The sequence below is a fragment of the Centrocercus urophasianus genome, unplaced genomic scaffold (genome assembly GCF_019232065.1).
Source record: "Centrocercus urophasianus isolate 14NV4802_14NV808 unplaced genomic scaffold, USGS_Curo_1.0 seq_14, whole genome shotgun sequence".
In the NCBI taxonomy this organism is placed as follows: Eukaryota; Metazoa; Chordata; class Aves; order Galliformes; family Phasianidae; genus Centrocercus; species Centrocercus urophasianus.
Window position 1 is genome coordinate 49,501,755 of NW_024884586.1, and position 27,703 is coordinate 49,529,457.

Consider the following 27,703-nt stretch of genomic DNA (forward strand, 5'->3'; position numbering starts at 1 on the left):
AGAAGGCATCGGTTTTACAGTAAGGCCACGTGTGTCTGCATCACACAAGGATTTCTTTTTCACGTTGGAAACAAACCAGCATCTTTAAAAGAAGAGCATTTCAATTACGGTCGCTAGGTTCAGTTTTTTAAATGTCTACTAAAGATAGACACATCCTTCCCAAATGTGCCTCAGATTTAAGTGTGACAGCTGTCAAGAATAGGAAATTGAGAAGAAACGTATACTCCAAATCACTGGACAGACAAACTACCCCAAACCCATCCTGGGAACAGAACGAACACAGTGTTTCATGTTTTCAAAGCACCCTGTAAAAACAGCTTGTAGACGCCGTTTGCTCAGCCTGCATCAAGGAGTCCCTTTATCAGAATCATTTATCAAAATCAGATCCCTCTTCCTTATCACAGTCGGTTACACTGATGTAAGGCATCGCCCTCCCACAGAACCACAAAATAACGTAGGTGAGCCTTCAAAGCAACAGAAACCACTTGATGGACAGAATTCCTGCATAGAGTTGGCTGGGTGTCTCCTCTCCAAGCAGGGGCCTGAAGCCAGAGCTGCTACTGAGGGACGACTCCATCAGCTGCGTGCCTGCTGGCACCTCAAGCACTTGTATTTCTCCACACCTTTCTTTGTTCCATGTTCAATCTTTATCTGACAAGAACCTGGGATGACAAAACAGAAGTCCTTACCCTGTTTCTGAGGCTTTCTGAGAGATCCGAAGGGCTTCACTGCTGATCTCCAAGACTTGGTTATCTTTGGAATATCCTTCAGATGGATGATGCGAGGTGTTACAAAGGATTATTTGAGCACCAGTGAGACTGTTAATCACAGAATGACAGAATGGCCTGGGTTGCACAGGAGCACAGTGCTCATCCAGCTCAAACCCCTGCTGTGTGCAGGTCACCAACCAGCAGCCCAGGCTGCCCAGAGCCACATCCAGCCTGGCCTTGAATGCCTGCAGGGATGGGGCATCCACAGCCTCCTTGGGCAACCTGTGCCAGTGCCTCACCACCCTCTGGAGGAAAAACTTCCTCCTCATATCCAACCTAAACCTCCCCTGTCTCACTTTAAAACCATTCCCCTTTGTCCCATCACCATCCACCCTCACAAACAGCCATTCCCCCTCTTGTTTATCCACTCCCTTCAAGCACTGGAAGGCCACCATGAGGTCTCCCTGGGGCTTCTCTTCTCCAGGTTAAATCCAGTTAATAAGAACAGCAGGAAGAAACTTCTGGATGACCATGCTTTGCACATCGTAAAATCAGTTAATTTCTACAAAGCTTATTAAAAAGAAAAACAAGGAGAGAGGGGACATAGGTTTTAGCAAAATAGAGTTTTTGATTTCTCACATCTCAAGAAAAACTGCGTACTTCATGAAATACATCTCTCAGACTGCATGCACACACAAAATTCAGACTGTACCAAGGTCACACTCACAGTATGATCTGGACAATCATAACAGGAAAAAAGCACAGGGTGAGCTTCCACAGCCTGTTCATTAGGACTTTTTGTGTGATTTCAGATCATAGAATGGCCTGGGTTGAAAAGGACCACAGTGCTCATCTAGTTTCAATCTATATGCAGGGTTGCCAACCACGACACCAGGCTGCCCAGACTCACATCCAGCCTCGAAAGGCACTATTTTTACATGCAGCACCTTCATCCCTCATCTGCTATACTACATAGGGCTCCTAAAAACAGAGAGCTGTAGACATTTTTGGGGTAAGCGATGCATCAACACCCTGTGGCTGCCAAAGCAGTGTAGGCTGCAGAAGGAACGACACTGAATTGACAGCAAGTTGCAGACCTGAGCCCTAAAAGGTTCTTTCATGACCTTTCATCCTGAAGGGACATTTCTCAGATGGCTTTGAAAGAGCTGGTGGCCTTTGATACGTTCCAAAGCGGATGAGACTCTTGGCTGAAATCTATGCTTTGTGGACTTGTAGGAAACATAATAATGGGAACTGCCACCTGAAACTGAGCTGAACTGTTTCTGAAAGACTGCTTGTAGCTCTCAAATCACTAAAATCAAGTCAGATTTCAAGCCAGTTACTACTATTTTTGATTGCAGCAGTGCTTTGTATTGACAGGCAAAAACAGCAAATTTGTCCCCTGCTATTCTTTCATTTTGTGTAAGGAAAATGGCAGGGATAGATCAAGAAGAAATAGATTTACTAATAGGAAGCCGTTCTTGAATAAACACAGCTTATGCAAAAATTAGTAGCAGTTGAATGGAAGCAGCACAAGGAAAACATTGCCCAAAAAAAAAAAAAAAAAAGTAATTTTTCTGACATCAGTCATACAATTATCATTTGCATGTGGAGGAGGGAGACTCTCAGCTGGTATAAACTGTTCTAAGTGCATCAATAAAGCCATGCTGATTTATAGCAGCTGAGAGTTTGTCCTGCAGCTCATTCATCCATGTGCAATGCGATAGATTGATGCGTTTGCATTTTCTCCCTGGAGACTTTGGTTCGAAACCTGTTTAAAACACAGTGAAAACAAACTGGCTGGTCTCTAAGCAGATGTCCCTGGAAATCTATTTACATCACAGTGGCAGCAGTTCAGGGGAAAGGGTGTTCTTGTGCAGGGGCAGCGTGGGCAGGAAAGCAGGTCCCCAGTGGAGCTGTATTGCAGAGCTTCCCTGGTAACTCAGCTTCCAGGACGGCTCTGCAAATTCACAGCATACAGCACCAGGTGAAATGGAAACATTCAATGAGAAATATTGCTTGTGCTCCTGTAGCCCTTAGTCTGCAACCCAGGAGCAGGACTGGGCTGTGCTGCGTGCTCCCTCTTTTATCCTGCGTATGTATTTTACAAGCAACTGCCCATTTTGGATCTTTTCCACACATTAAACCAGTGACAGCAGCAGATCTGACTGTCCATCACTACCTCAGGACACAAGATCAGCTAGTTTAATACCCACAAACTGCAGGGTCCTTAAGGAGGTGTCTTCTTCCTCCCCCTCCCACGCTGTGCTTTATCGTTTCAGAAGCAGCAGCTCCTATAGAAAGGAGTTTGTTCCTGTGCTCAGCACTGGCCTCAGCTTGAATTGTTTTTCCCCCTCCCTGGTGTTCAGTCCCCTGATGTATTTATAGAAAGATCATATCCTCTTTCAAACTTCATTTTGCTAGGAATAGTAATGTTAGAAATAGATTGATGAAATTACTGTATTAAAGACAGACATACACACAGACACAAGACTAGAGACTCGTTTTAAAAGAAATGCAGAAAATACAGATGAGTCAGTCTTCAGTTAACAGTGCATTATTTCAAACATGTCAGCAACAGATGGAAATACAATATAAAAGATGGATCAAGTTCAAAACCAATTTCTAAGGTTTTTCGATCTAAAGACTATCCATCTATAGAAATACCAGAAAGCCTACCTGAAATTCCATAAAACTAGTTTAGGAACAGTACCAAAAGCCCACAAGGAATATCATTTCTAAAAGAGAGCTGGGAAGACTCAAAGTACAGTTGGATAAAAAAGCCTTAAGCAGAGGCCTGTTTGGGTTGAATGATCTGCAGAAAGAGGAAGAAGAACGTCAAACTGCCATTGAAAAGGAACTTAAAGGGAGGAAGGACTGACCACACAATTCACCTGTTTAGAGACCATTTCATTCTGTCACAAAAATAGTTTCTAGCTTTGCTGCTCTGGTACGTCGATCCTGAGTACTCTAACTTTCGATTTATAATGGTATTCCTTCAGATACAGCTTCACTGATGGAGGAATAGGCAGTGCATCAATACCATCGTAGGTCGTACAGTTGCAAATAACTGTTCTACATATATGCTGAAGGGAGAAAGGGAAAGTCCTGTTCAACGGAGTGGACAAAAGCGGTTCGAAGAACATACAGGAGCTTGGATCCTTATAGTGCTCTAGGAGTCCCGTGATGTCAGGAGAGTGGAAGACACAAGGATCGTGGGCATCAAAGCTGAAGTTATGGTTCCACTGCTCTATCCGTGCGTGCAGAGAGCGGCTGTAGCGCCTGAAGCTCACGGAAAACAAGTAGTCTTCCTGGGCAGAATCTCGTAACAAAAACGTTCCCTCTGGCTTTCCTTCCAGCAGTGCTTCGGCTGCATACTTATCCATGACTCCCCAGTAGCAGGGGTTGTTGTTGATCTGCAGGAGGTCTGGGACTAGGCAGTGCACATAATCGATCTGCGTATGGTATTTCGGAGGCGTTTCCATCCGCAGCAGCTCATCGTCAGTTTCCCATTTGGGCTTGTTTCTTTTCCTAGAGCTTGTGCACAGCGTTACAACTTCATCGTCGGAGTCCATGTCGCTGTCGTCTTTACTGCTCCTTACCACCTTCCCTGCCCCCAGCTCAGACCGTGAGTCCCGCCTGGAGGGAATGCCATCAGTAAGGTCAGAGGATGGGGAGGGAGCCGATGGGGGATCGGACTCTATCTCATTGTCTCGTAGGTCCTCCTCCTTTTCCTCATTCTGGGATAAGTCAGCAATTGTCCAGTCTTCTGCTTTTTGGCTAATAGGGGCTGTATGCCTTTTAATCAAGTGCCACCGAAAAGCGAGCTCCGAGCGTGGAGGAAAAGGACACTTATCTAGCATCAACTCACTGATATGAATTTTTCTTTTCGATTGAAGTCCTGAGGCGTGCCGACTGGTACAATTTTTGATGGGAAAGCACTGACCCACAGCATCTTGCAGTTTTTGTTTGAGAGACCGGCCTAAAAACCTGTGTCCACACGAACGATCTAGATCCAGCTCGATAGAAGAGCAGCTATACTTTCTCTCCTGGCTCCTTAAATTAGGCCCTGACCTTCCTGCAGCGTTCGCCGTCTCAGTGTCAGAACAGCGCTCAGTCTTTTTCGACCAGGAGAGTTTCTTTCCACTCCAGACATAACCATCCTTTCTGTCTGCACTCCTGCTCCGGCTGCTCTTGGGTCTCACATCTGTGTTTTTAAGATTACTGTCCTTATTCTCTGCCATTTCGACAGCTCTGCTCCCCAAGTTTCCAGAAAGCGCAGTTTTTTCTTGCAGGGTTTTCTACCCAAGGAAGCTTCTTTGTGGTGCTTTCTGAAAGTATCTGAGGACAAAGAGAAGACAGCTAAGTTAACAGCTTTGCATGCACACAACACAAGATGAATGCCTGTGTATGCATGACAACAGCGACAATTAATTGTTAGCCACCTATAAATAACGATCAAGCTGAATTCTTGAGAGCCCTCCACAAATCCTGGTCCGATCCCAGCCAAGGATCTTAAGCCTTCCTTGTAAAAAGCATCCTCCAGAATAAACAATTTGATGTATCTTTAGAGCCCCTATTCTGACTATGCAGCAGAGCAGAAGGTTGGAGGTGCTGGCAATTCTCTTTTGCAAGGGAACATTTGAAGATGAAGCACTTCACATGGCAGGTGACGCTGCTTTAGTTGTTTTTTGAGCAAATTCTGCATCTCTTCCAAATAACCTTTCAAGAAGAAACAAGGCAGAGCAGAAACAAGTAGGTCAGAGTACAAAGAGCTACTGTACCTAGATGATACGCCTGTTTGCTGCTAATCCACAGAGTGGGGTGCCAGAGATCTTTTTCTTAACTGACACTTTTGGGTCACTTTCTGGATAAAAAAAAATAAATTCTATCAGTCACAGATTCTGCCAATTTCTGAAAGCTGTTTTCCTTCGCCTTTTAAACCGGAGCAGGAAAATACTGAGCCCCCAAGGGATTGAAATATCTGGGGCTTTACATACTGAAAAGGATTAAAACAAATCCAGTCCCTTACTAAAAGCAATTTTAAAAGGCCATGAAAGATGGAACCACTTATTACTCATTAGAGAAGAAAGTTTACATTATTAAAATCACTGCTGCTTTGAGACCCACAGTTGCTGATTTCATTCGCTTTTGTTTTCAAAAATGCAGTGAATTCTCAACTAGATAAGAGATCTCCTTTTGAATGTTGCTCTTTGAAGAACAAAAATCCCTCTTTTGATTGCTCAGTTGAAAGTAGAGCAGAGATATTTTTTTTTTAAGGAACATAGCCAGCAATATGCTGTGTATGATATGTATGATATGATATTCACCCTGCTGAGGCATGGCAGGATGCAGAACTGCTTTCCATCACACCCCACCATGCCTTTGCACCAACACGAGATTCCGAGCCTGCTGTCCACCGTTGGTTTTTAAAACTAATTGACCTGGTAAATATTAAGCAGGAAAAGAAAAGGGCATCCACTTCCTCTCTCCATTCAATTCGTCCTCATCATTAGGATTAGCCAGCATGACACAATCTCCCTGCAGTCCCCCAGGGGCTGAGCAGGCTGAGGTCTTGCCTCTGCTTTCAGTAAAGAGAAAGCCTGCTGTGCCAGAGGCTTACATGCAATCTGCAGACCAAATGCAACCCAGATGGAACTTGTGCTGAGAATTTTTGACATTGTGTTCATTGCTTACAATCCACAAACCTGGGGGGGGTGGAGAGGAAAAGGGAAGGGAAAGGTGGAGCAATGTGAGGAGATGAAGGAATGTGGAATGAGGGTAAGAGAGAAAACATTGCAAATATGTGGGAAAAAAAAAACAACCCTGGTGTTAGAGGCAGCTGGATGAACAATCCCTCAGTGGTTGTGGAAGCAGAGAATGTGTCCACATTTCAGCAATTACAAATCATCAAATATTAAAGACCGTTTTCTTCTCTCAAGGTTTTACACACTACTTTTCAGTGAAAACACTGCAGATGTAATACTGACAGAAGAAAGACTGCATTTAAGTGAAACTTAAACTGCCTTTATTTGGACCAAAACTCAGTGACTGCTTCTGCACTATCTCTATTTTTCATCCAGAATGGAGCACTGAGTTTTCTACACAATGACTGAAAAAAAGCCCCATAAACCTATTCTAGATTCAGTCTGTAGGAATCTACTAACTCTATACATGGCATTTTTAATTGGAAAGGGAAATCTCATTTCATAGAATCACAGAATGGCCCGGGTTGGAAGGGACCTCAAGGATCATGAAGCTCCAGCCCCCCACCAATGCAGGGCCACCAACCTCCACATTTCACAGCAGCCCAGGCTGCCCGGGGCCCCATCCAACCTGGCCTTGAACACCTCCAGGGATGGACGGGGCATCACAGCCTCTTTGGGCAGCTGTTCCAGCACCTCACCACTCTCATAGCACAGAACTTCCCCCTGACATCCAACCTCAATCCTCCCTCCATTTAGGGTACAAAGTCAGGTACTTAAAAATTAGGATATGACAGTTTGTAATTGACTTTGAAACCTTTAATTACCTCATCCTGCACGCCCAGACCGTATAAGGAATAAGAAGATGCAGAATATGGGATTTTAATTAAAAACTTTGAAACGTACAAAACCCAAAAGTGCCGAAAAGGTCTGATATCCCCCGGCATGACAGCACAGCATTACTGCTGAAATTACTTTGGTGTTTTCTGTCACCTCTGCCTTGTTGAGCTGTTCTTGTATTTAATTGCAAAGCCACGTTCCACTTCCTACCTTTCCTCCATCACGTCCCAGTGGTATCTGAACCCTGCAACTCAAAGTGAAGCGATAGCACATGATGTTGTAAGACATGCACCATTAGCCAGCAGCACAGAAAGCTGCTCCCAGAGGCTGATGGCTGCTGGGAGCAAGGCACAATCCTGCCACGTCACAGAAGTAATCATTCATCAGACATCCATGGAAAGAGTGCAGAGTGGGTGAAGAAAACGGGACATCATCCTACTAAAGCCAAATGTGAATCTGACCTTGTGGAGGAAGAGTGAAGGATAGCTCAGCACGCACCCCAGCACCACATGGAATGCCCAAACCCCTCTGTCTCATGTTCCAACCAGGAGTCGTGCCTTCATACTTTTCCCAATCCACAACTAAGAGCCCTGTCTGTAAAATGGCAACTAAAAATGCTTTAGGTATGCAGACATAAAGGACAGTGGTGCATTCAGTGCTGTATTACCCTTAAGGCCACCTACCTAAACCGACCATCCCCTACACTGCACACTTGTGAGGAAATACAATGTTGTACCTATATCCCTTAATGGCTGAATGCAACCGAAAGAGCAGAAGAGGAAAGGGAGAATAAAAACCAGGGAACACAGAGTGTACTTTTCCCTACAGGCAATGCTAAATGGGAAAGTCGTGCTCCGCACAGCTTACATACGTCAGTTCTGAGATCTCTCCTTCTGCAAAAAGTGAAGAGACAAGCACTGGTAGAGAATGAACAGCACAGATACGATTAGTCCTCCGCCTACAAAAGCTTCCTTTGAAGTGGGGATACCTTAGGCATCTCAGAAGCAGATGTATTTGACAAAAAACCTGATGTTCACAATTCTAAGCGAGCGGCAGAACAAAAGCAACATGCAGGGATAAACAGAGTTCACATCAGGCCATGGGATCCAGCTTGCAGTTCAAGGTTATCCAACACTGCTGTGGCTTGCAATCCCCGAGGAGAGGCAGCGGGGTGGGTTCTGTTGTTGTTTTCACCAGGGCACAGCTCCCTGAACACGCAGAGCCTCTCCGGCTCCGTCCGCAGGCTCTGGAGTGGATGGGGCAGCAGCTGTTCCAGGTGCTCTTTCCTCCCAGCACTGATGCCCTGACACTAAACTTCAGGCCTCCCAGCCAGCTGCAAAATGCCATCTCAGTGCTTATCTGTGAGAAGGCACATTCAGCCTCACCATAAGCCTACTTATATCACTTGCAAAACACCCAGTAACTCCATCAGCAGAATCAAAACTCTAAGCGTAGGCAAATTCCCCTCCCCCCTTCCAATAACTAGTGAATTGCTTTAACTAGATATTTACACTCTGGACCCTTGCCTCAAGCCTCCAAGTCCCTTCTGTGAAGCTGCTTCAGTCTCTGTGCAAAGAAGAAAGAGAATGTCATAACATCCCCTGGGTGCTGGTTGAAAAGCTGCCTGCAGCCCAACCTCCAGCCCTCCAGAGCTGGAGAGTCTGTCCTGGGCACCACAAGGACAGAGGCCCCATTGCCTCTGTGGGCAACCTGCTCCCATCTGCGTGACCCTCATGCAGAAAGCACTTAGCAGGTTTGCTGTTCTTGTACAGAAAAGCCAAAGGGTCACTGTATGGTAACTCTAATCGTTTCTAAAAGGGAAGATTCATACGCTAAATTAAATGAATCTTGTTATTTTTTTTTTTCTAGTCTTTCTTTCTGACAAAAGCCTGACAAAGAAACGAAAAGGAAAAACGCTCCAATTTATTACAACTTACATAGAAGTCATTTCAAGAATCTCTCAGCAATCACATGCTGTTTTCATTACTTTCACCCAATTAAATTTTGGCTGCGAGACCGCATTTTAAAACCTGACCTTCCACTGAAGTTGAGCTGCTATTGACTTTTTTTGGAAAAAAGCCCAGCCTATTAAGAGTAACAGTGAGTTTCAACTCCTCTTAACTTATTTTTCTCCGTTTTGAATGCGTTTATTTTGATTTATGATACAGCATCCAAAATACCTAACTCTAGAATGGAGCTCTACTCCAGCTTTCAACTAATTAAAGAAATTATCACATGTACAAAACAGAAATTACTGCCTGAAGATACAGCTGGTAAACCAGAATGACAGAAGCAATTGCCTGGAAGTACGCCCGATCCCCATTGAGTCTGTATATTCCCAGAACTACAGGGCATGCAGCAACACCTCCCTCAACCCCAAAGCAGGGCTCTTTTATTCATACCTGAGATGTGGAAGAGGCTTGGAAAGCTCAGACCTGCTGCTTTCAAGGCACCCTGTACATGGGTTGCAGGAGAGCTGGGCAGAGCGCTCAGCAGCCTCTCAAGCACTAAATCAGGAACAGCTTTATGTCCCATGACCAACACCTCACTCGTGCTCCACCCAGAAACCCTGCAGGTGAGCAGCACGCTCCCACCCTGCCACTTCTGCCCTCCCAACCAGCTACACCTCCTCATAAAGCCAGCTGCTTTAATTTCCAACTGGATTTAAAGGCTAACCTTGATGCCTCGTTACTTCCAATGGGACAGAGCCAGGGTGCCCTGTTCCCTTGGCCAAGTGACCTGCAAACCCACAGAACCCAAAAGCTTTCCCAGGAATCACAGAACTCTTCCAGCAGGCAGCATCTCTGGACTGTGAATTGGGACATCTGCATGAAGCTGAGCTTTTATACCATAAAATGTTTCAGGTGCAGTTTGCACGAGACATTCTGCAAACTAAAATAAATAATTAGAGGCATAATAATACAGCTGGCACACGCTTCTCTCAGCCCCAGGAGCTTGCTATAAGAATAGCTTGGCCTTCCCACTCATCCGGTAAGTGGTTCAGCTAGAATCACGGTGCTAGCACACATTATCCTCTCCAGAAATCACGCTTTGCTGAGATATGTCAGGGTACACCCATGGAAAACATGTCTTCACACAGCTGCCACGGGGTTTAATAATGAAATCCAGGCATATTCATTAAAAAAATTAAGCAAAGGCAAAAACGAAGCATGCCTACTTGGCAACGCTGCCTCACTCATTCATGAAAGTAGCAACACAGTGCTATGAAGAGCCCGGTCGCATTTCCAGCACAAATAGATCCAGTGCTTGCCCAGCACCGATCGAGGGGTGAAACTGAGGATCAAAGGGCTCTGCCTGCAAGCCATTTTCCTTAGAAGAAGGAAGAATTTGGGCCAGAACATTAAAATTACATAAAGGAAAAGCAGAGAACTACTACCCTTTTCTTTTCCGCTGTGCCCCGGGGGCGGGCCCCCCCGGATTATTTTCCGTTTATTTCAGGTACGCCAAGCTCTCACACGTCTCATCCTTTAAGAAACATAAAGAAGCTCAGCTCCTATTTTGCAGCCTACGGACACACTTCATGTCGTATCGTATCGCGACCTGCTTCCAGCCCCAGCTGTGCTGACAGAGGCACGGCACAGCTTTGACCCGCGCGGATGGCAGCAGCCCTGTGCCACCATTCGGGACCCGTGAGCCCGAGGAGCTCCTACAGCACGTTCACTGAGGCAAACCGTGCAGGCGAAGAGGAGGAAGAGAAAGAAGGAAGGAAGGAATGCAGGCAGGCCGCCCGGCTCGGCTCCGCACCACCGCGCTCCCCGCGTCCCCCTCGCCGCTCACCTGCCGCTGCCGCCCGGCAGTCGTGAGGAGGCGGCCCCGCTCCGGCTCCGTCACCTGCCGGATCTCAGCCGCCTCCGAGCGGTCCCGGCCTCGCCCGCCGCCGCCATCCCGCTGTCTGCCGGCCGGGCCCGGCCCCCGCCGCTCGCAGCTCCGCCCCGTGTCCTGACGGCGCGCTGACGGAGCAGGGCCCGGCCCCGGCGCGGGCGGGAGCGCGGGAAGGCTCGAAGTGGAGGTTGGGACGGGCCGCGTGAGGTAAGCTGAGCTGAGCCGAGCTGAGCTGAGCGCGGCCTGGGCCCGGCGCCCGGCATGGGGCGGGGGAGCTCTTGGTCCGCACCCCGAGGGGCTGCGCGGCTCTGGGGCCGCTGCTACGGCGGTGAGGCCGCCTGAGCCTCTCTGTTTTCCTCCCCGTTTGGGGGTCATGCTGGGTTACGGCCCTATTGGGGTGCAGCGCTTCTAGCCTCCGTGGGCGGAATTCCCCATCTGGGGCTCTTCCTAAAGTCTTTTCACGCTGGATGTGGTTATGCCGAGCTTTTCTTTCTTTCTCTCTCTCTTTTTTTTTTTTTTTGGTGTGACTGTCATGTGAGGGGATGCTGCTTTTCTATTTGCTGTAAGGAAACGGGATTGTTTTTCTACTCGGGATAAACTTCACCTCATACAGAAAGAGCAAAAAGGGCCCCGTATATGAGATAAATCCCGCGGTGAGGTATTAACTGTGCTTGACAGAGGTCTGTGCTTCTTCCTGTGATTCTGTGATTCTTTCTTTAAAAAAATTGATGTTATTTCCCACCCTTGTTTGACAGGAAAGAAGAAAAATGCCGTCAGCACAAAAGCCAATGCGGTATGGACACACGGAGGGACACACGGACGTGTGCTTTGATGACAGCAGCAGGTAACTGCCCCAATCCTAGAGAGAAGGGGAAAATATCATCATAAAAATCATTCCAGGGATGGGACACCTCCCTGCGAGGACAGGCTGAGAGCTGGGGCTGTGCAGCATGGAGAAGGGAAGGCTTTGGGGAGACCTGAAAGCCAGCTTTGGGTATCTGAAAGGTCTGTAAGAAAGAAGGGGACGGATTCTTTAGTGGGGTCTGTTGTGACAGGACAAGGGGAAATGGTTTCCAACTAAAAGAGGGAGAGTTAGATTGGTCATAGAAAAGATGTTTTTCACAGTAAAGGCTGTGAAGCACTGGCACAGCTTGCCCAGAGAGGTGGTGGATGGCCCTGCAGACACCCGAGGTCAGGCTGGATGGGGCTCTAAGCACCTGATGGAGCTGTGGATGTCCCTATTTATTGCAAGGAGTGGGACCAGGTGGTCTTGAGGGGTCCCTTCCAGCTCAAACAATTCTGTGACCACCTAGGGGATGGATGATCACATTCCTGTCTGTTGCTTTCTGAGAATTATCTCTTCAGCTGCAATACTGGACTGGTGGACCTATGACCTAGCTTGGTCTGGCACATCCTTTATTCGTCTTTGTTGAGAACAGTAGGTGTGTAGGACGTACAGAGTCATTAAGGTTGGAAAAGACCTCTAGGATCATCCATCACCCCCAGTATTGCCTACTAAACCATGTTCTTTAATAGTGCATTTCCATGCTTTTTAAGCACCTCTAGGGATGCTGACTGCACCACCTCCCTGGGCAGCCTGTGCCAGCACCTCATCTCTCTTTGGGATCAGTTTCCTATCCTATTCCTATTATGTTTCCTAATATCCAACCTGACTCCCCCCCGGTGCAACTCAAGGCCATTACTTCTCATCCTATCACTGGTTACCTGGGAAAAGAGGCCGACCCCTACACACACACATGTATAAGATCCTCTATATATTCTCTTTTACAGAAGTGATTTCATAGACTCTAAATGTATCTTGGAAGAAAATATGTTTGCATATGCTGTAAGAAGTCAAAGCTATATCTGTCTCCAGCAAACATGACAGTTGAACACCATGTTAATATTTTTATGGTTCTGTAGGTCTGAAACGTGTTAAGCTTGTTAAACTTAAGTCAAGTGTGTGTTAACGCTCTTAGTTCTGCCCTCAGCTGCAAGGTAAATTTTCAGAGGTTTAAGAAGCAATTAAATGCTCAGCTGGCAGTGAAATCAGTCCTCTGAAAAATTCCATCCAGATCCTGGTGAGCATGGATTGATAAGTAAAGTTCAGTTCAGTAGTGCCAGGCCCAGCGGGTTCTCAGAGGTAGCAGCACCATGTTGTGCTACCAGACTTGTATTTTTTGTCACGTTTATTAAGTACAGTGTTCAGTGAATTATGATTCATATGTATTGTGTTGCAGTAAATAAAAAACAACCTACACTTCGTTTTCATTTGGTTCAAATCCTGTGTCTTTGAACAGCTGCATCGTAACCTGCGGCAGTGATGGAGACGTTAGGATTTGGGAAAACCTGGATGATGATGATCCAAAGTCCATTAATGTTGGAGAGAGGGCTTATTCATGTGCTCTGAAGGTATGGTAATTAACAGATCTGTTACACTGTGTCGTGCTGATGTTGATATTTGTCTGTTGAGATACTGCTGGTGTTCTTAAGTGACGTTTACACGTAAATTGAGGTAATATCTGGAAAAGGCAGGAATGATACTGTGTGCAGCACATGTCAGTCTGTTTGTCTTCACATCAATGTATGGGAAACAGCACTGAGTGGGGGTTAATCAGTGGCAGGTTTTGTTTAAAGTTGAGCATACCGGCACTTGGTATCTTTGTGTCAGTGAAAATATTTAAGTAATACTGAAAAGCACTTTTCAAAAAGCCTCTAGAATTGTTGAATATTTTAGCTAATGAAGTACTTTATGTAAACAAGAGTACTTCTAACAATTCATTTTTCACCATGTAGGCTTGTAGAGGAATTATTCATTATACTAAATCTCTGTAATGTTCTTTTTTTCCCCACTCCCCTCACAGTCAGTTATAATTATTCCAGACTTTGATCTCCTTTTTGAAAAACAAACCAAGCAGATTAAACTCATTATTCAGTGAACTCTGTAGACTGTTTCAGTATTTTCTCACAATGTCAGTCACTAGAAGTTTCCCAGCAGTTTATGGTGCAGCTGATTCCTCCTCTTCTGCCCATCCCAGCTCAGAGGCTCTGCACTCCTGTTGAAGGGTATATGAAAATAGAAAGCCAAAAGCTTGTTTTGTGTGGCTCTGTTCTGAGGTCCAGGGAATTATAATATTTGTTAATCAAAAAATTACTTTCCTGAGTCAGTGTCTGGTAATGCTTTGAGTTTATATATATATGTATATATAATTAATATATATATTAATAATTAGTTGATATTTAGCTCTCAAAATTGGTACTAGACCAGAATTCAGACATTTTGCTCCCCTTTATCCCTTCCCCTTCCTTCCAAGTCGGAGGAGAACAAGATTTGTCTTGAATAGTAATTAATGTAAGAGCATACAGATTAGAGGCTCTTCTGTCACTTGGCTGACTTGTTCTGCTGTTTGAAGTATGGCCTGCTCTGTTTATTTCAATGCTAAGGCAGTTCCTTGTAGTGAACTAGATCTAGATCTAGAAACTGTGGTTGTAAATAAGAAGGTAAATAAGTTAACTTTATAAATTTGTGTAATAGAAAGTAATTCTCTTTAATACACTTCTTTGTGTATTTAGCTTGAGAATTCTCACACAAATTCCTTTGTGTGCAATTATTCTTATGTTATGTTAGTAATAGAGGGTCCAAAATGTTGTCTTTATGGCAGATAGGAATTCTAGAAGTCTCCATCTGTTCTTCAGGTATCGTAAAATAAAGTTTGCAGGGATAAAGGAGAATTTAAAATTGGTTTTCAACTCGTTGTGGTTTTGAAGGGGAGTCTAACAGATGAAATAAATGAGAATTCATACAGATGTATGGTTTTAAAGCTAATCGTTTGAAAACATATTCCAAATTACTGCCTTAAAACATCTTTCTTCTTTTTCAGACATTCCTTGTATCTTCCTTTTAACATAACTTGTGCACATTCCCCAGTCCCCACTGCTTTGAGTGTGTTTTGCTGTTGGTTTTCATCAAGTCACTTCCAGTTGCTCACACAAAGTGAGGGGGGTTTTGAGTGAGTTCATCAGTGTCAGAAACGGTGAAAATTAGTGCTGAATACAGGAGGGAAACATCTTGGTTGTAATGTTTGGACATCAGTGGGAACAGTCGTGTGTTCTTAGCTTATTGGAAAGGACTTTTAGCTCTAATCTCTTGTTTTTCTTATTTTGTCAGGTTATTTAGCTCTGGCTACTGCTTTCTTTTTGTTCAACATCTTTACTATAACTTTAGGCTTCTTTAAAAATAAGAAAGAAATGCAGCATTTTTCAGTACGCTGCCAAAACTTGTTGCTGCATGCAAGTGAGGAATAATATTGTCACTTCAGGAAGACATGCTACTGTTCCAAGCTTAGGATAATTATCTCTTTGTTTTGCAATCAATTTTAACCTGGAATAATTTTTTAGTAGACATCTCCCTTCTGTTTCTGAAAAGGACAAAGCTCATGAACTTCTCATCTTTCCCTAGTGAAGTTTAACTGTCAAGTTTGGTCCAAGGCTGCCCTCTCCTGATGATGTAGCGTATTGATCGACACAGGGTGCAACATCCTTCCTGTTCTAAGAGCTTTTTTACCTATTTAAAAGGATGTTTTTTTCTATCCAACTGAAGAAGAGCAGACGGTTCTTTGAAATTCATTAGTGACTTTTCAGGGTATTTGTTATTTTAGTGAATATGCAATTACAGAACCACAGAACCATAGAATAGCCAGGGTTGGAAGGGACCTCAAGGATCACGAAGCTCCAACCTCCCTGTGCCATGCAGGGCCACCAACCTCCACATTTCACAGCAGCCCAGGCTGCCCAGGGCCCCATCCAACCTGGCCTTGAACACCTCCAGGGATGGACGGGGCATCACAGCCTCTCTGGGCAGCTGTTCCAGCACCTCACCACTCACAGCAAAGAACTTAAGTTGGGAAGGTCTCGATGATGTAAATTGCCATATAGTTAACATAATGAATTTTAACTGTACTGAAACAACTGGAGTGTATTTCTACAGCACTGAAACAAGGAGAATCATTGTATTAGTTTTTAAGTAGTTGGGTTAATGTGAGAAAGTAGTAAAGTTGTTGTGCTACTCTGTATTTTTAATGGAAGAAATACAAGGTAAAAGAGTGTTTCCCCCACTACTTTTGCTGTCACATGTCTTTTGGAACTACTAAAGTCAATCTGCCCAAATATTGGGAACATCAACTCATTTCTTTGGCTTCTTGGGCATAAATGTAGTTTCACCAGTACGTTTTATGTTGTTGCTTGTTTTTCTTTTGTTCTCTTTTTAGAATGGCAGATTGATCACAGCAGTATCAAACAACACTGTTCAGATACACACGTTTCCTGAAGGAGCTCCAGATGGCATCCTTACTCGTTTTACCACAAATGCAAACCACGTTGTCTTTAATAGTGATGGTACCAGAATTGCTGCTGGATCTAGGTAATGTGTGCATCATAAGGAAAGGCATTGCTGTTGTTCAGAGTGTGGCAGCTTCCTCACACAGTGATTTTTACCCTGGGGTTATTAATCCACATACCTCTGAGGTTTTAAAGTAATGCGTAATGCCTTCCAGGGAGGGTGGCAGTGGGGGAATGAATGAAAAGAACTGTTAAGCAGCAATTCTCTGGGAGGCATTTGATCCACTAAATAGTTTTAGGAAGGAAGTGTGGTGTTGTGAAATAATTCCTGCTCTTGAGGAGCTTTGAATGTTTTCAGCTTTCAGTCCTGTAATGCAGAAGCACAAGTGTTTGCCCACATGGATCTCACTGCAGCATCAAGGATTTTGTTACTGCGTGCTAAAGATAATGGCCTGTCTCATCAGCGTTGTAATGTGGCAGATGTATGTATGCACACATGCAGAAGTTGGCTGAGTGCTGATCTGATGAGCTTTTTAGGCACTGTGGCTAATCCAGACTGCCTGCTTGCTTCTCTGTTGGAATTTGTCCTCCATCCCTGCAGCAGAGATGGCTGAACGTTACATCTGCTGCCTGCCTCCTCGAAGTGTGAAGTGAACTAGAAAGCAGTTTGGATCGATGCTGGGCTGTAAAGCCTGGCAGCTGCAGAGCAGACATGCCAGCTCCACCAAAAGTGGGAGACTGGAGAGCTGGGGACAGTAACTGCTCTAATCTCTAAATCTGACAGAGATCATGAATTTGGGCTCTTTGCCAGTGCTCATTTCTGAGGGAACAGCTCTGCCCCAGGCTGAGACTTTGATTTGAGAGATAAAGCAGACAGCAAATTCCTTCTGCTTCCAAAAACTTTTACCCCCCAGTCAGTACTTCTACAGCCTGATCAGGGCCCTCACATGAGATGCTGTAAAATTGAGCTCCCCCCTTGATGAGACCTTCTGTAACACACTGAAGGAGGTCGACAGCTGTGGCATAGGGGAGTACAGCTAAGAAGGATTGCTTTTGTTATCACAGATTTCTCAGTTTTTCGGTGAAGTCTGTACACTTCAGTTTTGTGGCAGCTTAATGTAGTTAAAGGAATGGCTAATCTTATAAAATGAGTGCCTAAAATTAAGTTCCCCTTTGAAAACATAGCAGTGAAGTAGCACAGGGAACAGTACTGAAAGGTTCTGACAGGAGCTCTTTGGCTTAGAAGTTATTAGCGTGGCTGCTTTGAATTCAACTGTAGTAATGTTTGTCATTTTGGAGGAGGGAATAAAGTTTAAAAAAATGTAAATAAATGATAATAATAATAACAAATATGTAGATCTGATACTGGTCTTAATAATCTTGTTAACAGCTTTACAAGATGAAGCATTTGCTCTGCCTTTTTTGACCAAGAGAATTATTTGTAATAAATGCAGGTTCCATTTAACAGGTAGTTCTTGTAAAGTCAGCTGGTGGTATCTAAGCACCAGTTTTCCCTCAAGTTCATAAAATACTGTGTTTAGCAGCTGTGTGGTCTGTATGTATGCCATGTCTTCAACCATATTTCATGAACTTTCATTTGAATGAAAATTATCTTTTGATGAAGATAATCTGTCCTTGCTCTTATTGTAACAAACGTTCAGACTCTTCTCCTTTAGGTTGTTCTTCCCAGCAGATAACTGTTGTCCAAATTGATGTTTATTACTGTAAACAAATACTCTGTCACCATTGATACCAATGTTAATGCTTTTATCTCTGTGCCATTGTAATCTACAGTGACTTCATGGTCAAAGTTGTGGAGGTGGCTGACAGCAGCAAACAGAAAACGTTCCGAGGACATGATGCACCTGTTCTAAGCCTGTCTTTTGACCCCATGGATATTTATCTGGTAAAAATACTTCCTTGTTTACTTTCTACCTTGAATTTCCTTTTCCCTGTGAGAAAAAAAAAGAAATATTTGTTGAGTGAAATGAACAAACAAACAGAACCAAGTGAGTGGGCACATAAATCTTCATTGCTGTTGACTGCTGAAACTACTTGGAATTACCAAGATGATTTGACAGAAGGTTTTAAGTCTTAAAACAGTTTAAACAAGGCTTTCTTTTTAAAAGTGCTTATGCATTCTATATCTGAATTGTTGGTTATAGCATTTAAGTTCATTTGCAAAACTCTCTTCCATAGGCATCAGCAAGCTGCGATGGTTCTGTCAGAGTATGGAAAGTGGAAGATCAGGTAAAAGGCATTCCTTTCTGAGTTGAGTGTTTCATGGGAAAACAGGGATTTCACAGGCAGCGAAAGGAACTGGACTGAAATAACCCTGCTGGAATAAATGCTGCTTATGTTTTTATGTGTTATCAGTAACAGCTGACAGCATTTACAAAAACTGTGTATATAGGGGGGTTCATATGCATGTAAAAGGACAGCTATGCTTTAAAACACCTGGAAGAAGACATGCTGGATGTTGAATACTGGCTTTTTTTAGTAAGAAATTTGAGTGTACTTTATAGAATGCTTTTATCTATTTCTGGGAGAAATTCTGAGCTGGAGCATGAAATGCTGCCTGGGCTCTGGGCTGTTATCCTGTGGAATCCCTGATTTTTTTTCTGTCCATCTTTCTTAATTGGCCAACATCGTGTATTTGGTCCTCAGCATATTCAAAAATGACCCTCTGTGCAAAGGTAACAGCACTGGATGCCTTTTTGTCTTAGAATTACAGAATCATAGAGTGGTTTGGGTTAGAAAGGGCCTTAAATATCATCCAGTCCTTACTCCCCTGCCATGAGCAGGGATACTAGGGTTTCAGAGTATCATCTGTTGCTTTCAGGGTTACACAGTAAACTTTATGCTAATAAACTGTTGTCTAGGTGTGTTTTGTTTTCATTTACCTTTCCTGAGCTCTCTGTGAATTACCAATCAATTTTCAGACTGACTAGTGGCTTCTTTGACTTGGGTTTAGGAAGGGATTTGGGATTCACATGCCATGATCTCTTCTCACTTGTGACAGGTGACAGGATGAGGGGAAATGGCCTCAAGTTGCACCAGGGTAAGTTTAGGTTGGCTATCAGGACAAACTTGTTTACAGAAAGGGTTGTTAAGCACCTCAATGGGCTGCCCAGGGAGGTGGTTGAGTCACCATCCCTGGATGTGTTGAAGAACTGTTTTGGTGTGGTGCTCAGGGCCATGGCCTAGCAGTTAGGGTAGTATGGTCAGGTTGTGGTTGGACTTGATGATCTTTAGGGTCTTTTCCAACCTGGGCAATTCTGTGATTCTGTGTTCAGTGAGATGATGCCCACTTTCCTTGGTAGAGGTCTTTGTGCAGTGGTGCATTCATCTCTCTTGCTCTCTGCTTATGGCACGCAAACCTGGTTTGCCAAGGACTCAAGGTTCAACTTACTGCATTTCAGTCTTTTTTATTTGTGGAGATGGGGCCATGTTGTAATGAGTCCAAGGCTATTGAGAAGGGCCTTGGTATGCTGTTTTTTAGAAACAATCAAAAGACAACAGCAAAAATAATCAATTGCAAACTTTACAGCAGTTTTTCTCACATAAGAGGGATGTAAATCACAGATTGAAGAACATAATACTTAAGAATTACAGTCATTGGGCTCAGCTTAGCAATATTTATGTCAAATAGTTCAGGGCACGTAAGAAATAAGATTTGGTGAGCCTGCTGTCTCTGCTGGCCTTGCAGTCTAAGGAGCTTGAGAAGGTTTCGAGTGAACCTATAATAAAGCAGTTCTGCATATACATATGGGATTGTTTTTGCTAAATGCCATTACTGGCTGGACGAAGTATCCATGCAGAATTATTCCTGTAAGTATAATTAGGAATGTACTTTGCTTGTGCAATTGCTACTTTTTCAAACAAAAACATACTTCTAATGTGAATTTCATACTGACAGTGGGTGCCTTTTAGGGCACTTAGGCTAACTGTGTCCTGGGGCTGTGGCAGTGATGTATGGGCATCTGTGCTGTAGGAGAACTTAGCAATGCATTCATCTTTACATTGCTGTTGTAAGATTCAGGCTGCTGTGTGTCCCCTTGCTACAGTCAGTCTGGATTTGACAAGAGGAGTTTGGCCAGATTTCTCTCTTTGTAACCTAAATGTATGAGCTCTTTTGTTCTGTATGTCATTAAAAATACTTTTGCTGTGATCTTAACTCATAAGTACTTGCATTGTAATTAAATATTTTCAGGTCTACATTGGCAAAATATTTTTCAGTCTTTTTGGATATATATAGATACAGATATATTTTTTTTGAAGTAGTAGGTACTTGTATGAAAGAGTTTATTAAAGTTCTAAAAATTATATGCCTTTTTTCCTTCTAGCTTTTTCCACAGAATCACAGAATGGCGTGGGTTGGAGGGGACCTCAAGGATCACGAAGCTCCAACCCCCCACCAATGCAGGGCCACCAACCTCCACATTTCACAGCAGCCCAGGCTGCCCAGGGCCCCATCCAACCTGGCCTTGAACACCTCCAGGGATGGACGGGGCATCACAGCCTCTTTGGGCAGCTGTTCCAGCACCTCACCACTCTCCTTTCAGGCTTTTAAAAATACAGTAGATTTTCATAGAACTGGAGAACTCATTTTTGAATATTTTGTTTTCAGACATGCGTGACAAACTGGCTGCTGCTGCAGAAATGTAATGATGTGATAAATGCTAAATCCATATGCAGGCTTGCCTGGCAACCTGGCAGTGCCAAGGTAAGTGACAGATTGTTGTAGCCACATCGTAATCCTTCGTTTCTCTTTGTACAGTAGAACTCAATCCAGGCAAGTCCAAATTCCAACTCCAGAGAGTAAGGAAAACATTTGGGGTGAAGTTCACTTTTAGGAAAAACAACAACTTGGAAGTGTTTGCTCGCTTAAGTGCCAGACTGTGTTTGGCAGCAGTCCATCTGTCAGCCCCAAACAATGTTGAACAGTCACACTGTGCTGAGTAGGAAGGAACATTGTGCATGAGGGAAATGACCTAAGTGTTCGCAGCAGAGCGTCAAAGGAGTTCAGTCTCTCTCTGGGTAAATTTTATCAATTAGTAATCTTGCTCTGCAAATGTCACCGAAGTAGTAAACTATTCCTGACTTAGTGGATGGTATCCCTGCCTGTGGTAGGAAGGTTGGAACTGGATGATCTTTAAGGTCCCTTCCAACCCAAACTGTTCTATGATTCTTTTCAGCTGAAGAACAGAGTTAGTGCTGCTGTGGGTAATGGTGGTGCTGATGATAATACATACTATGTATCCAGTGATTGTACATGTGCTGATGCAAGAGCACTATGTACAGATCACTTAGCACAAAGAGGGTAAGGAGGAGGGAAGTTTGCATAGCTGTGTAGATGTCTCTGTATCATTTAACCTAGAGCACACCTGCCCCAGCTGGTAACACAAAGGAGAGAGGAGCAGATAGATTCAAACCTGTATGAAATGAGGCATGCTGCATCATACTTCAAGTAAAGGACAGAGAATTGAGCAAAAGGTGGCAATTTGGGAAAAATTGCTTGGTGGCTTTTGTTCTTGCCTGCTGTCTGGAAGGATGAATAATAGGTTCCGTCAAACTATCAACATTCTAGTATGCAGGGTCTAAGGTGTGTTTTCCAGTGGTTTCTCAGAGTTCTGGCTTGAATAATCTTCTATTTCCCCACCTTAGCCTTTTGTGAGCAGTGTCTGCATGTGTCCACTCTCTGAAATACCTAGCATTATGGATTGCTCTTCTGTGGGAGACAGAATGTCACTTAAAGCACAGATTACTTTGTACACATATTGCATAAAAGCACGGACTTCAATGTTTACACGACTTCACTGTCACACAAATGTCATCAGCTGCTTCACTCCTATTATACAGCAGATATTAGGAATCTCTTTAAAACAAAAATAAACAAAACCAACTAACACACAAATCCCATGAAGTAAACAGGCAGCAACAGCTATGCAGGCTTGCTAAATACCAAATGGACTATTTCAGGAACAAGCTATTCAAGTAAGATTTATAGAGAAATTGTCATCTGATAAGAAGAGGGATGGGGAGGAAAGAAGAGGGAGAACATAAGATTTGTGCTCAGAGCACCAAAATTTATTTATGCGTGTTTCTTAGCTGTTGCATAAATAAGAACTTAGAACCTTATGTTGCAGCTGTCATCAGTTTTCTGCCAGAAATAAATGAAGATTAAAATAAAAACAAACATTCTTTGCTGTGTTGCATATGAAAAGCATTGAAGAACCTTGTAATTCGAGATTATTTCAGCATTCTTTACTTTCTCTGTTGGTATTGCAAGGATGCCAAGAGAACTGCTGGACATGTAGGCTGACACTGCTGTAATACTTTTGAATGAAGAAGCTATGCTTTTTGCTTGAATGTTTTCTTGAAAGATAACTTGTTCTAAATTGCCTGATTCTTGTTTCCTTTCAACAGCTGCTGGCAATTCCTGTAGACAAAGTTGTTAAACTATACAGAAGAGAAACCTGGGATAATCAAGTTGATCTATCAGATACTTCCATCACACAGGTAGGTACACAAAACAGCTGCTTGCTAAATCTTCCATACTCTTAAGTGTTCTTCAGCTAGAAATTTACCTTCTGCATAGGATTTTTTTCGCTTCCCACTTTTATTTCTGATCCGATTAACTTGATGTCAGAAACCAAGGCAAGAGATATTAGATGAGTGTCAAACTTGTCTATGTGTCTCTGTTTTTTGTCATGGGTTGTTTGACATGGTTTGTATCACAGCATTTAGTGACAGAAGTTGAGTATTCTGAAGGAGAGTAAGTGTGCTGTCTTTAAAGAATGGTTTTGCTGGGAACTTGGCAGTTGAAGGCAGTTCTAGTTTGGGAAGCTGGATGTGGTTTGTTAAAGATATATTTTTTCCTTCTAGAACATCCATTTTATGCTTCAGAATAGGAATGCTTTGTGTGCATTGGTAATACTCCCTGTAATTTTTCCTTTTTCCTAGCCCCTGAATGTTGTGGTGTGGTCTCCCTGTGGGCAGTACCTGGCAGCTGGAAGTGTGAATGGGAGTATAGTGGTGTGGAAGGTGGCAACCCAGGAGTGCATAGAGAGGTATGTTCCACAATGCCCATAATACATCCTTTTTGTTAAAATAGAAGTTACATCTCCTTAAAACTTATTTGTGCAAATTGAGAACCATTGAATAGTCTACTTGAGATTCACAGGGTAAAACAGTAAGCTTTCTGCTAAAGTTCCACTGCAAACTGTACAGTCATGGAGCACCCCTTGTTGGAAGGGATCCACAGGGATCATCAAGTCCCAGCCCTTTGTCTCCACACAGTACCACCCAAAATCACCCTGTGTCTGAGTGCATTGCCCAAATGCTTTTTCCAGCAGCTTGGGGCCATGCCCACTGTCCTGGGCAGCCTGTTCCATGCCCATCACTCTCTGGTGCAGAACCTTTCCCTAATCTCTACCTGGCCCTCCCCCAACAAAGCTCCATTCTGTTCCCTTAGGTCTAATTGCTGTCACCAGAGAGCAGATTTCCCAGTCCACAGCTCCTTCTAATTAAGTATCATCCACAAACTTAGCTACTATGCATTTAAGTGTGTGTCCAGATTGTTTATAAAAACTTTGAAAGGATTTTACTATAGCCCTTCGAGTCTGAGCCATCAGCCAATTGTTCACCCTTTGTGTTTTGTATGTTGGGCATTTTGTTTAGAGGGATACTGTGAGAAACAGTATCAAAAACTTTGCTAAAATCCAGAAAGATCACATCTATTGGCTTCCATTTGTCATCTAGGTGGACAACCTTTTCATGAAGGGGAATTAAGTTTATCAAGCAGTGCTTTCCCCTTTGAAGACCGTGTTGGCTGTGATCAATGACTACATTGTCTTTCAAGTGTTTTTCAGTAACTCCCAGAATAATCTCCGTAATTTAACCAGGCTCTGAAGTGAGACTGACAGTCCTGTAATTATCAGGGTCTCCTTTCTTGTGCTTCTTAAAAACTGGGACATCTGCCAGCTTCTGGACCTCTCCAGATTTCCAAGACCCTATAAAAGTAATTGAGAGAGGTCTCAGGTTGACATCAGCCAGCTCCCAGAGATGCATCCCATTGAGCCCCATAGGCTTATAGGCTTTAGGTAGAGCAGCGAATCCCACACGGGTGTGGGGTTGGCTGGGGTTTTATTGTCACTACATCACAGTCATCCAACTCAGGCCTCTGAGGATTCCAGAATCTAAAATGCAAATTGCGTTGGCCGGGAATCGAACCCGGGTCAACTGCTTGGAAGGCAGCTATGCTCACCACTATACCACCAACGCTGTGCTGTGCTTGCAAGAACTCCAGGAGGCAGCAAAATAAAGGCTTTAGCTAAAAAATCCCATCTATCTGATCTTACAGATGGTCTCTGCAAGCACATCAGGAGAGAGGGAGAACACAGGCAAGCACAGATTTGGAAGAGTGGTGTCAGGTCTGGGTGGTCCTTGCTGTGATGCAGGGCCACTGTTCAGGCTAGGCTTGAGCAAGGGAGCAAGAGGAGGGCTCTTGCCTTATGCAATTTGGGTGAGGCATACTGGTACCTAATTTCTTGTGCTGATGGGTATTCAGGGGCTGCCACATCATTCCCATGTTCTGCCAGGAAGCAACTTCCACTGATGTCTCTCAGGTAGGAAAGCGGCACTGCTTTGCCTTCCCCCACCATATGTAGTGTGCATAGCTAAAAGAACCTGGAAGCATTTCAAAGGCATTATTTTTTTATTACATTTTAATCTTCTAATTGATTAAAGAATAGTTTTGATGGAAACAGATCTTCAAGTTACAGAGTTCAAGATTGTTGGCAGTAAGATGCAACTGAGGAGAAATACTGACATGTCAGTAAGTCAGAAGGCAGAAAAAGGACAAATAGAACTTTATGTTGGTTAGTTACAGTGAGGAACAGAAGGGGGCTTTATCTATCTTGAGTCAGAAACATGATTGTTACTCTAGTGCATATGTAAGGCCTTAAAGACATTGTGTAAATAATTCATGGGAGGATTGTTTTCTGAGAATAAAGGGAGGAGAAGATAAAGGACTAAATCATCAGTTTGGTACAAGAGAAACAGCCTAATGTTCTTTTTATCACTGGATGGTTCTGGAACATATTGTCTGCTGGGGAATTACTTTGTATTCTGCATGCATCAGGAAGCTGTTGTTTTATGAATATGAATCTGATTGATTTTAAAGCTTAAATTTCCTCCATAGAAAAGGAAGATCTGCTGTATTTTTTAGCATAACTATTTATTCCAAAGGTAATTTATTAATTATTTTGTCACCTGTATATATATACTTATGTTATTTTCATTAGTATTACAAGTGCTTACAATAGAATCATAGATAGAATAATAAAAACTTGAGGGTGTTTGTGCTCTGACAGCCTTAATAAAAATAGGGAATTTTCATGTTCTTTTTAGGATGAAGCATGAGAAAAGTTACTCGATTTGCGGACTGGCATGGCATCCCAAATATGAGCAAATAGCTTACACAGATACTGAAGGAAATCTGGGCTTGTGGGAGGATATCGGTGGTGGAAAGAAACCAAACGACGAGGTGATGAGCACCAGTTATTTCTTACATTGAACTGATAGTTTATGTCAACAAATTGCATGAAACGTTCTCTACTGAGTGTTGAAAGCTCCTTCTTGTGCATGAATTCATTCCTTGAATTCTGTATTCAAAAGAAGATGTAATCATAGAACCACAGAATGGTTTGGGTTGAAAGGGACCAGACCGTCTGGTTCCAACCCCTGCCGTGGGCAGGGACACCTCCCATCAGCTCAGGCTGCCCAGGGCCCCATCCAGCATGGCACTGAGCACCTCCAGGGGTGGGACACCCACAGCTCTGGGCAGTGCCAGGACCTCATCACCCTCATAGTTTAGCATTTTTTCCTAATGCCTAATCTAAATCTACCTTCTGATAGTTTGAACCCATTACCCCTTGTCCTATCGCTACACTCTGATAAATTCCCTCTCCAGATTTTCCCTCCTTTATATACTGGAAGGAATTAGAATTGCTAATAATAATAAAAATAGGTAATAATTATCAACTGATAATTAATTATAATTGATAACATGGTTTTAGGTTGCCAATACTGTTACGAAAGACTATGAAGATCTCTTTGATGGAGATGATGATGACTATTTAAATGGAGATATGATTGAACCACAATCTTCCCCAAACACTGGAGCTAATGAAGATCATGGTGATGATGATGACCTTATGCCAACATCAGGCCATCCAAGACGGGCAATAATTGATGATGATGATAACTCATTAGGTACAGAATAAGCTAATTTTCCAGAGCTCTGCAATGCTGTTATTGAAACGGTTTTTTAGCATCCTTTCTTGGCATCATCTATTTACCTACATTGTCTTATTTTTCCAGATAAGTTTTCACTGTTTTAATGTTTTTACCTATTTTCTGCTGCAATAATAATACTTGGAAGATATCAATATATATGTATGTGTTTGAAACTTTTAGATATTGGAATGATAAAAGCTAGTTCCAATCTACTTGAAAAGGAGGAGGATGATGATGATGATCAGATTGGTGGCTTTCCAGCTTTGCCAACATCATCTACACAGCAGCCTTTCTATGATGGGCCAAGGCCAACTCCCAGGCAAAAGCCATTCCAGTCTGGCTCCACTCCTGTGCATCTCATGCACCGCTTCATGGTAAATCTCACTTCTCTGTGATTATGTAGATGTAGTTGCTTTGTTAATATTGTCCTGGTTTTGCTTGATCTTAATCTGATCTTTCTCAAATCTATATTTGCATGTTGTGGTTTTGTTCTTTTTTATTTATTTATTTATTTTTTAAATGCTTCACAGTGTGAAGCTAACTAGTAAAAAGCAGGCTTTGTGTTAATGCATAATTTTCTGCCTTGTGTTTTGGTTGCTTTTGGTGTAGAAGTAAATATTTGGCTTCAAGACAGAAATACAGTTTGTACCTGTGCTGTGGAAGTCAAATGAATCTGTTTTGAACTTCCTTTTTAGTCAGAATTTGTGGATATTTTTATACTTCTAACACTTGTGCATTCATTATTTCTTTTCTTTATAACTGCAAGCTGTTAACGTTTTATTTTGTAAGGAGAAACATGGCTAAGCAATGAGAACAAAACAGTTTTTTGACCTAGTTGAGCTGTTTTAGAACCAAAACCAGAGCCGCCTGTGTAACTCTTCAGCCTATTCCAGTTTCCCACCTAGTGCTGGTTCAGGTGGTTATCTTACAGCAGGCCATTTGAGGGCAGTCAATATGATGCACGAT

At 43.2% G+C, this 27,703-nt stretch overlaps 2 protein-coding genes and 1 non-coding gene across 4 annotated transcripts in view; 1 reads left to right on the top strand and 2 right to left on the bottom strand.

Annotated features, from left to right (window-relative positions):
* Positions 1 to 3,194: 3,194 nt before the first annotated feature.
* On the bottom strand, positions 3,195 to 11,141 carry SOCS4 (suppressor of cytokine signaling 4). The gene is made up of 2 exons (XM_042815008.1): positions 11,054 to 11,141; positions 3,195 to 5,051 (listed from the first exon to the last, which is right to left on the bottom strand). Exon 2 carries the CDS (start codon positions 4,952 to 4,954, stop codon positions 3,644 to 3,646), a length of 1,311 nt encoding a protein of 436 aa, XP_042670942.1. The 5' UTR covers positions 4,955 to 5,051; positions 11,054 to 11,141; the 3' UTR covers positions 3,195 to 3,643.
* A 120-nt stretch (positions 11,142 to 11,261) lies between these two features.
* Positions 11,262 to 27,703, top strand: part of WDHD1 (WD repeat and HMG-box DNA binding protein 1) — a 30,970-nt gene continuing 14,528 nt past the window's right edge. Inside the window, exons 1-12 of one of the 2 annotated variants that reach the window (XM_042814296.1) lie at positions 11,262 to 11,305; positions 11,854 to 11,942; positions 13,399 to 13,510; positions 16,366 to 16,517; positions 18,230 to 18,341; positions 18,635 to 18,685; positions 21,066 to 21,161; positions 22,865 to 22,957; positions 23,402 to 23,508; positions 25,850 to 25,985; positions 26,518 to 26,713; positions 26,918 to 27,111. In XM_042814296.1, the coding sequence (XP_042670230.1) occupies positions 11,866 to 11,942; positions 13,399 to 13,510; positions 16,366 to 16,517; positions 18,230 to 18,341; positions 18,635 to 18,685; positions 21,066 to 21,161; positions 22,865 to 22,957; positions 23,402 to 23,508; positions 25,850 to 25,985; positions 26,518 to 26,713; positions 26,918 to 27,111 (1,326 nt within the window). In that variant the 5' untranslated portion in view covers positions 11,262 to 11,305; positions 11,854 to 11,865. Of the gene's footprint in view, positions 11,306 to 11,665; positions 11,757 to 11,853; positions 11,943 to 13,398; positions 13,511 to 16,365; positions 16,518 to 18,229; positions 18,342 to 18,634; positions 18,686 to 21,065; positions 21,162 to 22,864; positions 22,958 to 23,401; positions 23,509 to 25,849; positions 25,986 to 26,517; positions 26,714 to 26,917; positions 27,112 to 27,703 lie in introns of those variants that run through there. The other variant, XM_042814297.1, reaches the window with a different exon arrangement.
* Positions 24,650 to 24,721, bottom strand: TRNAG-UCC. The gene has a single exon. It is a non-coding gene; the product is annotated as a tRNA-Gly (tRNA).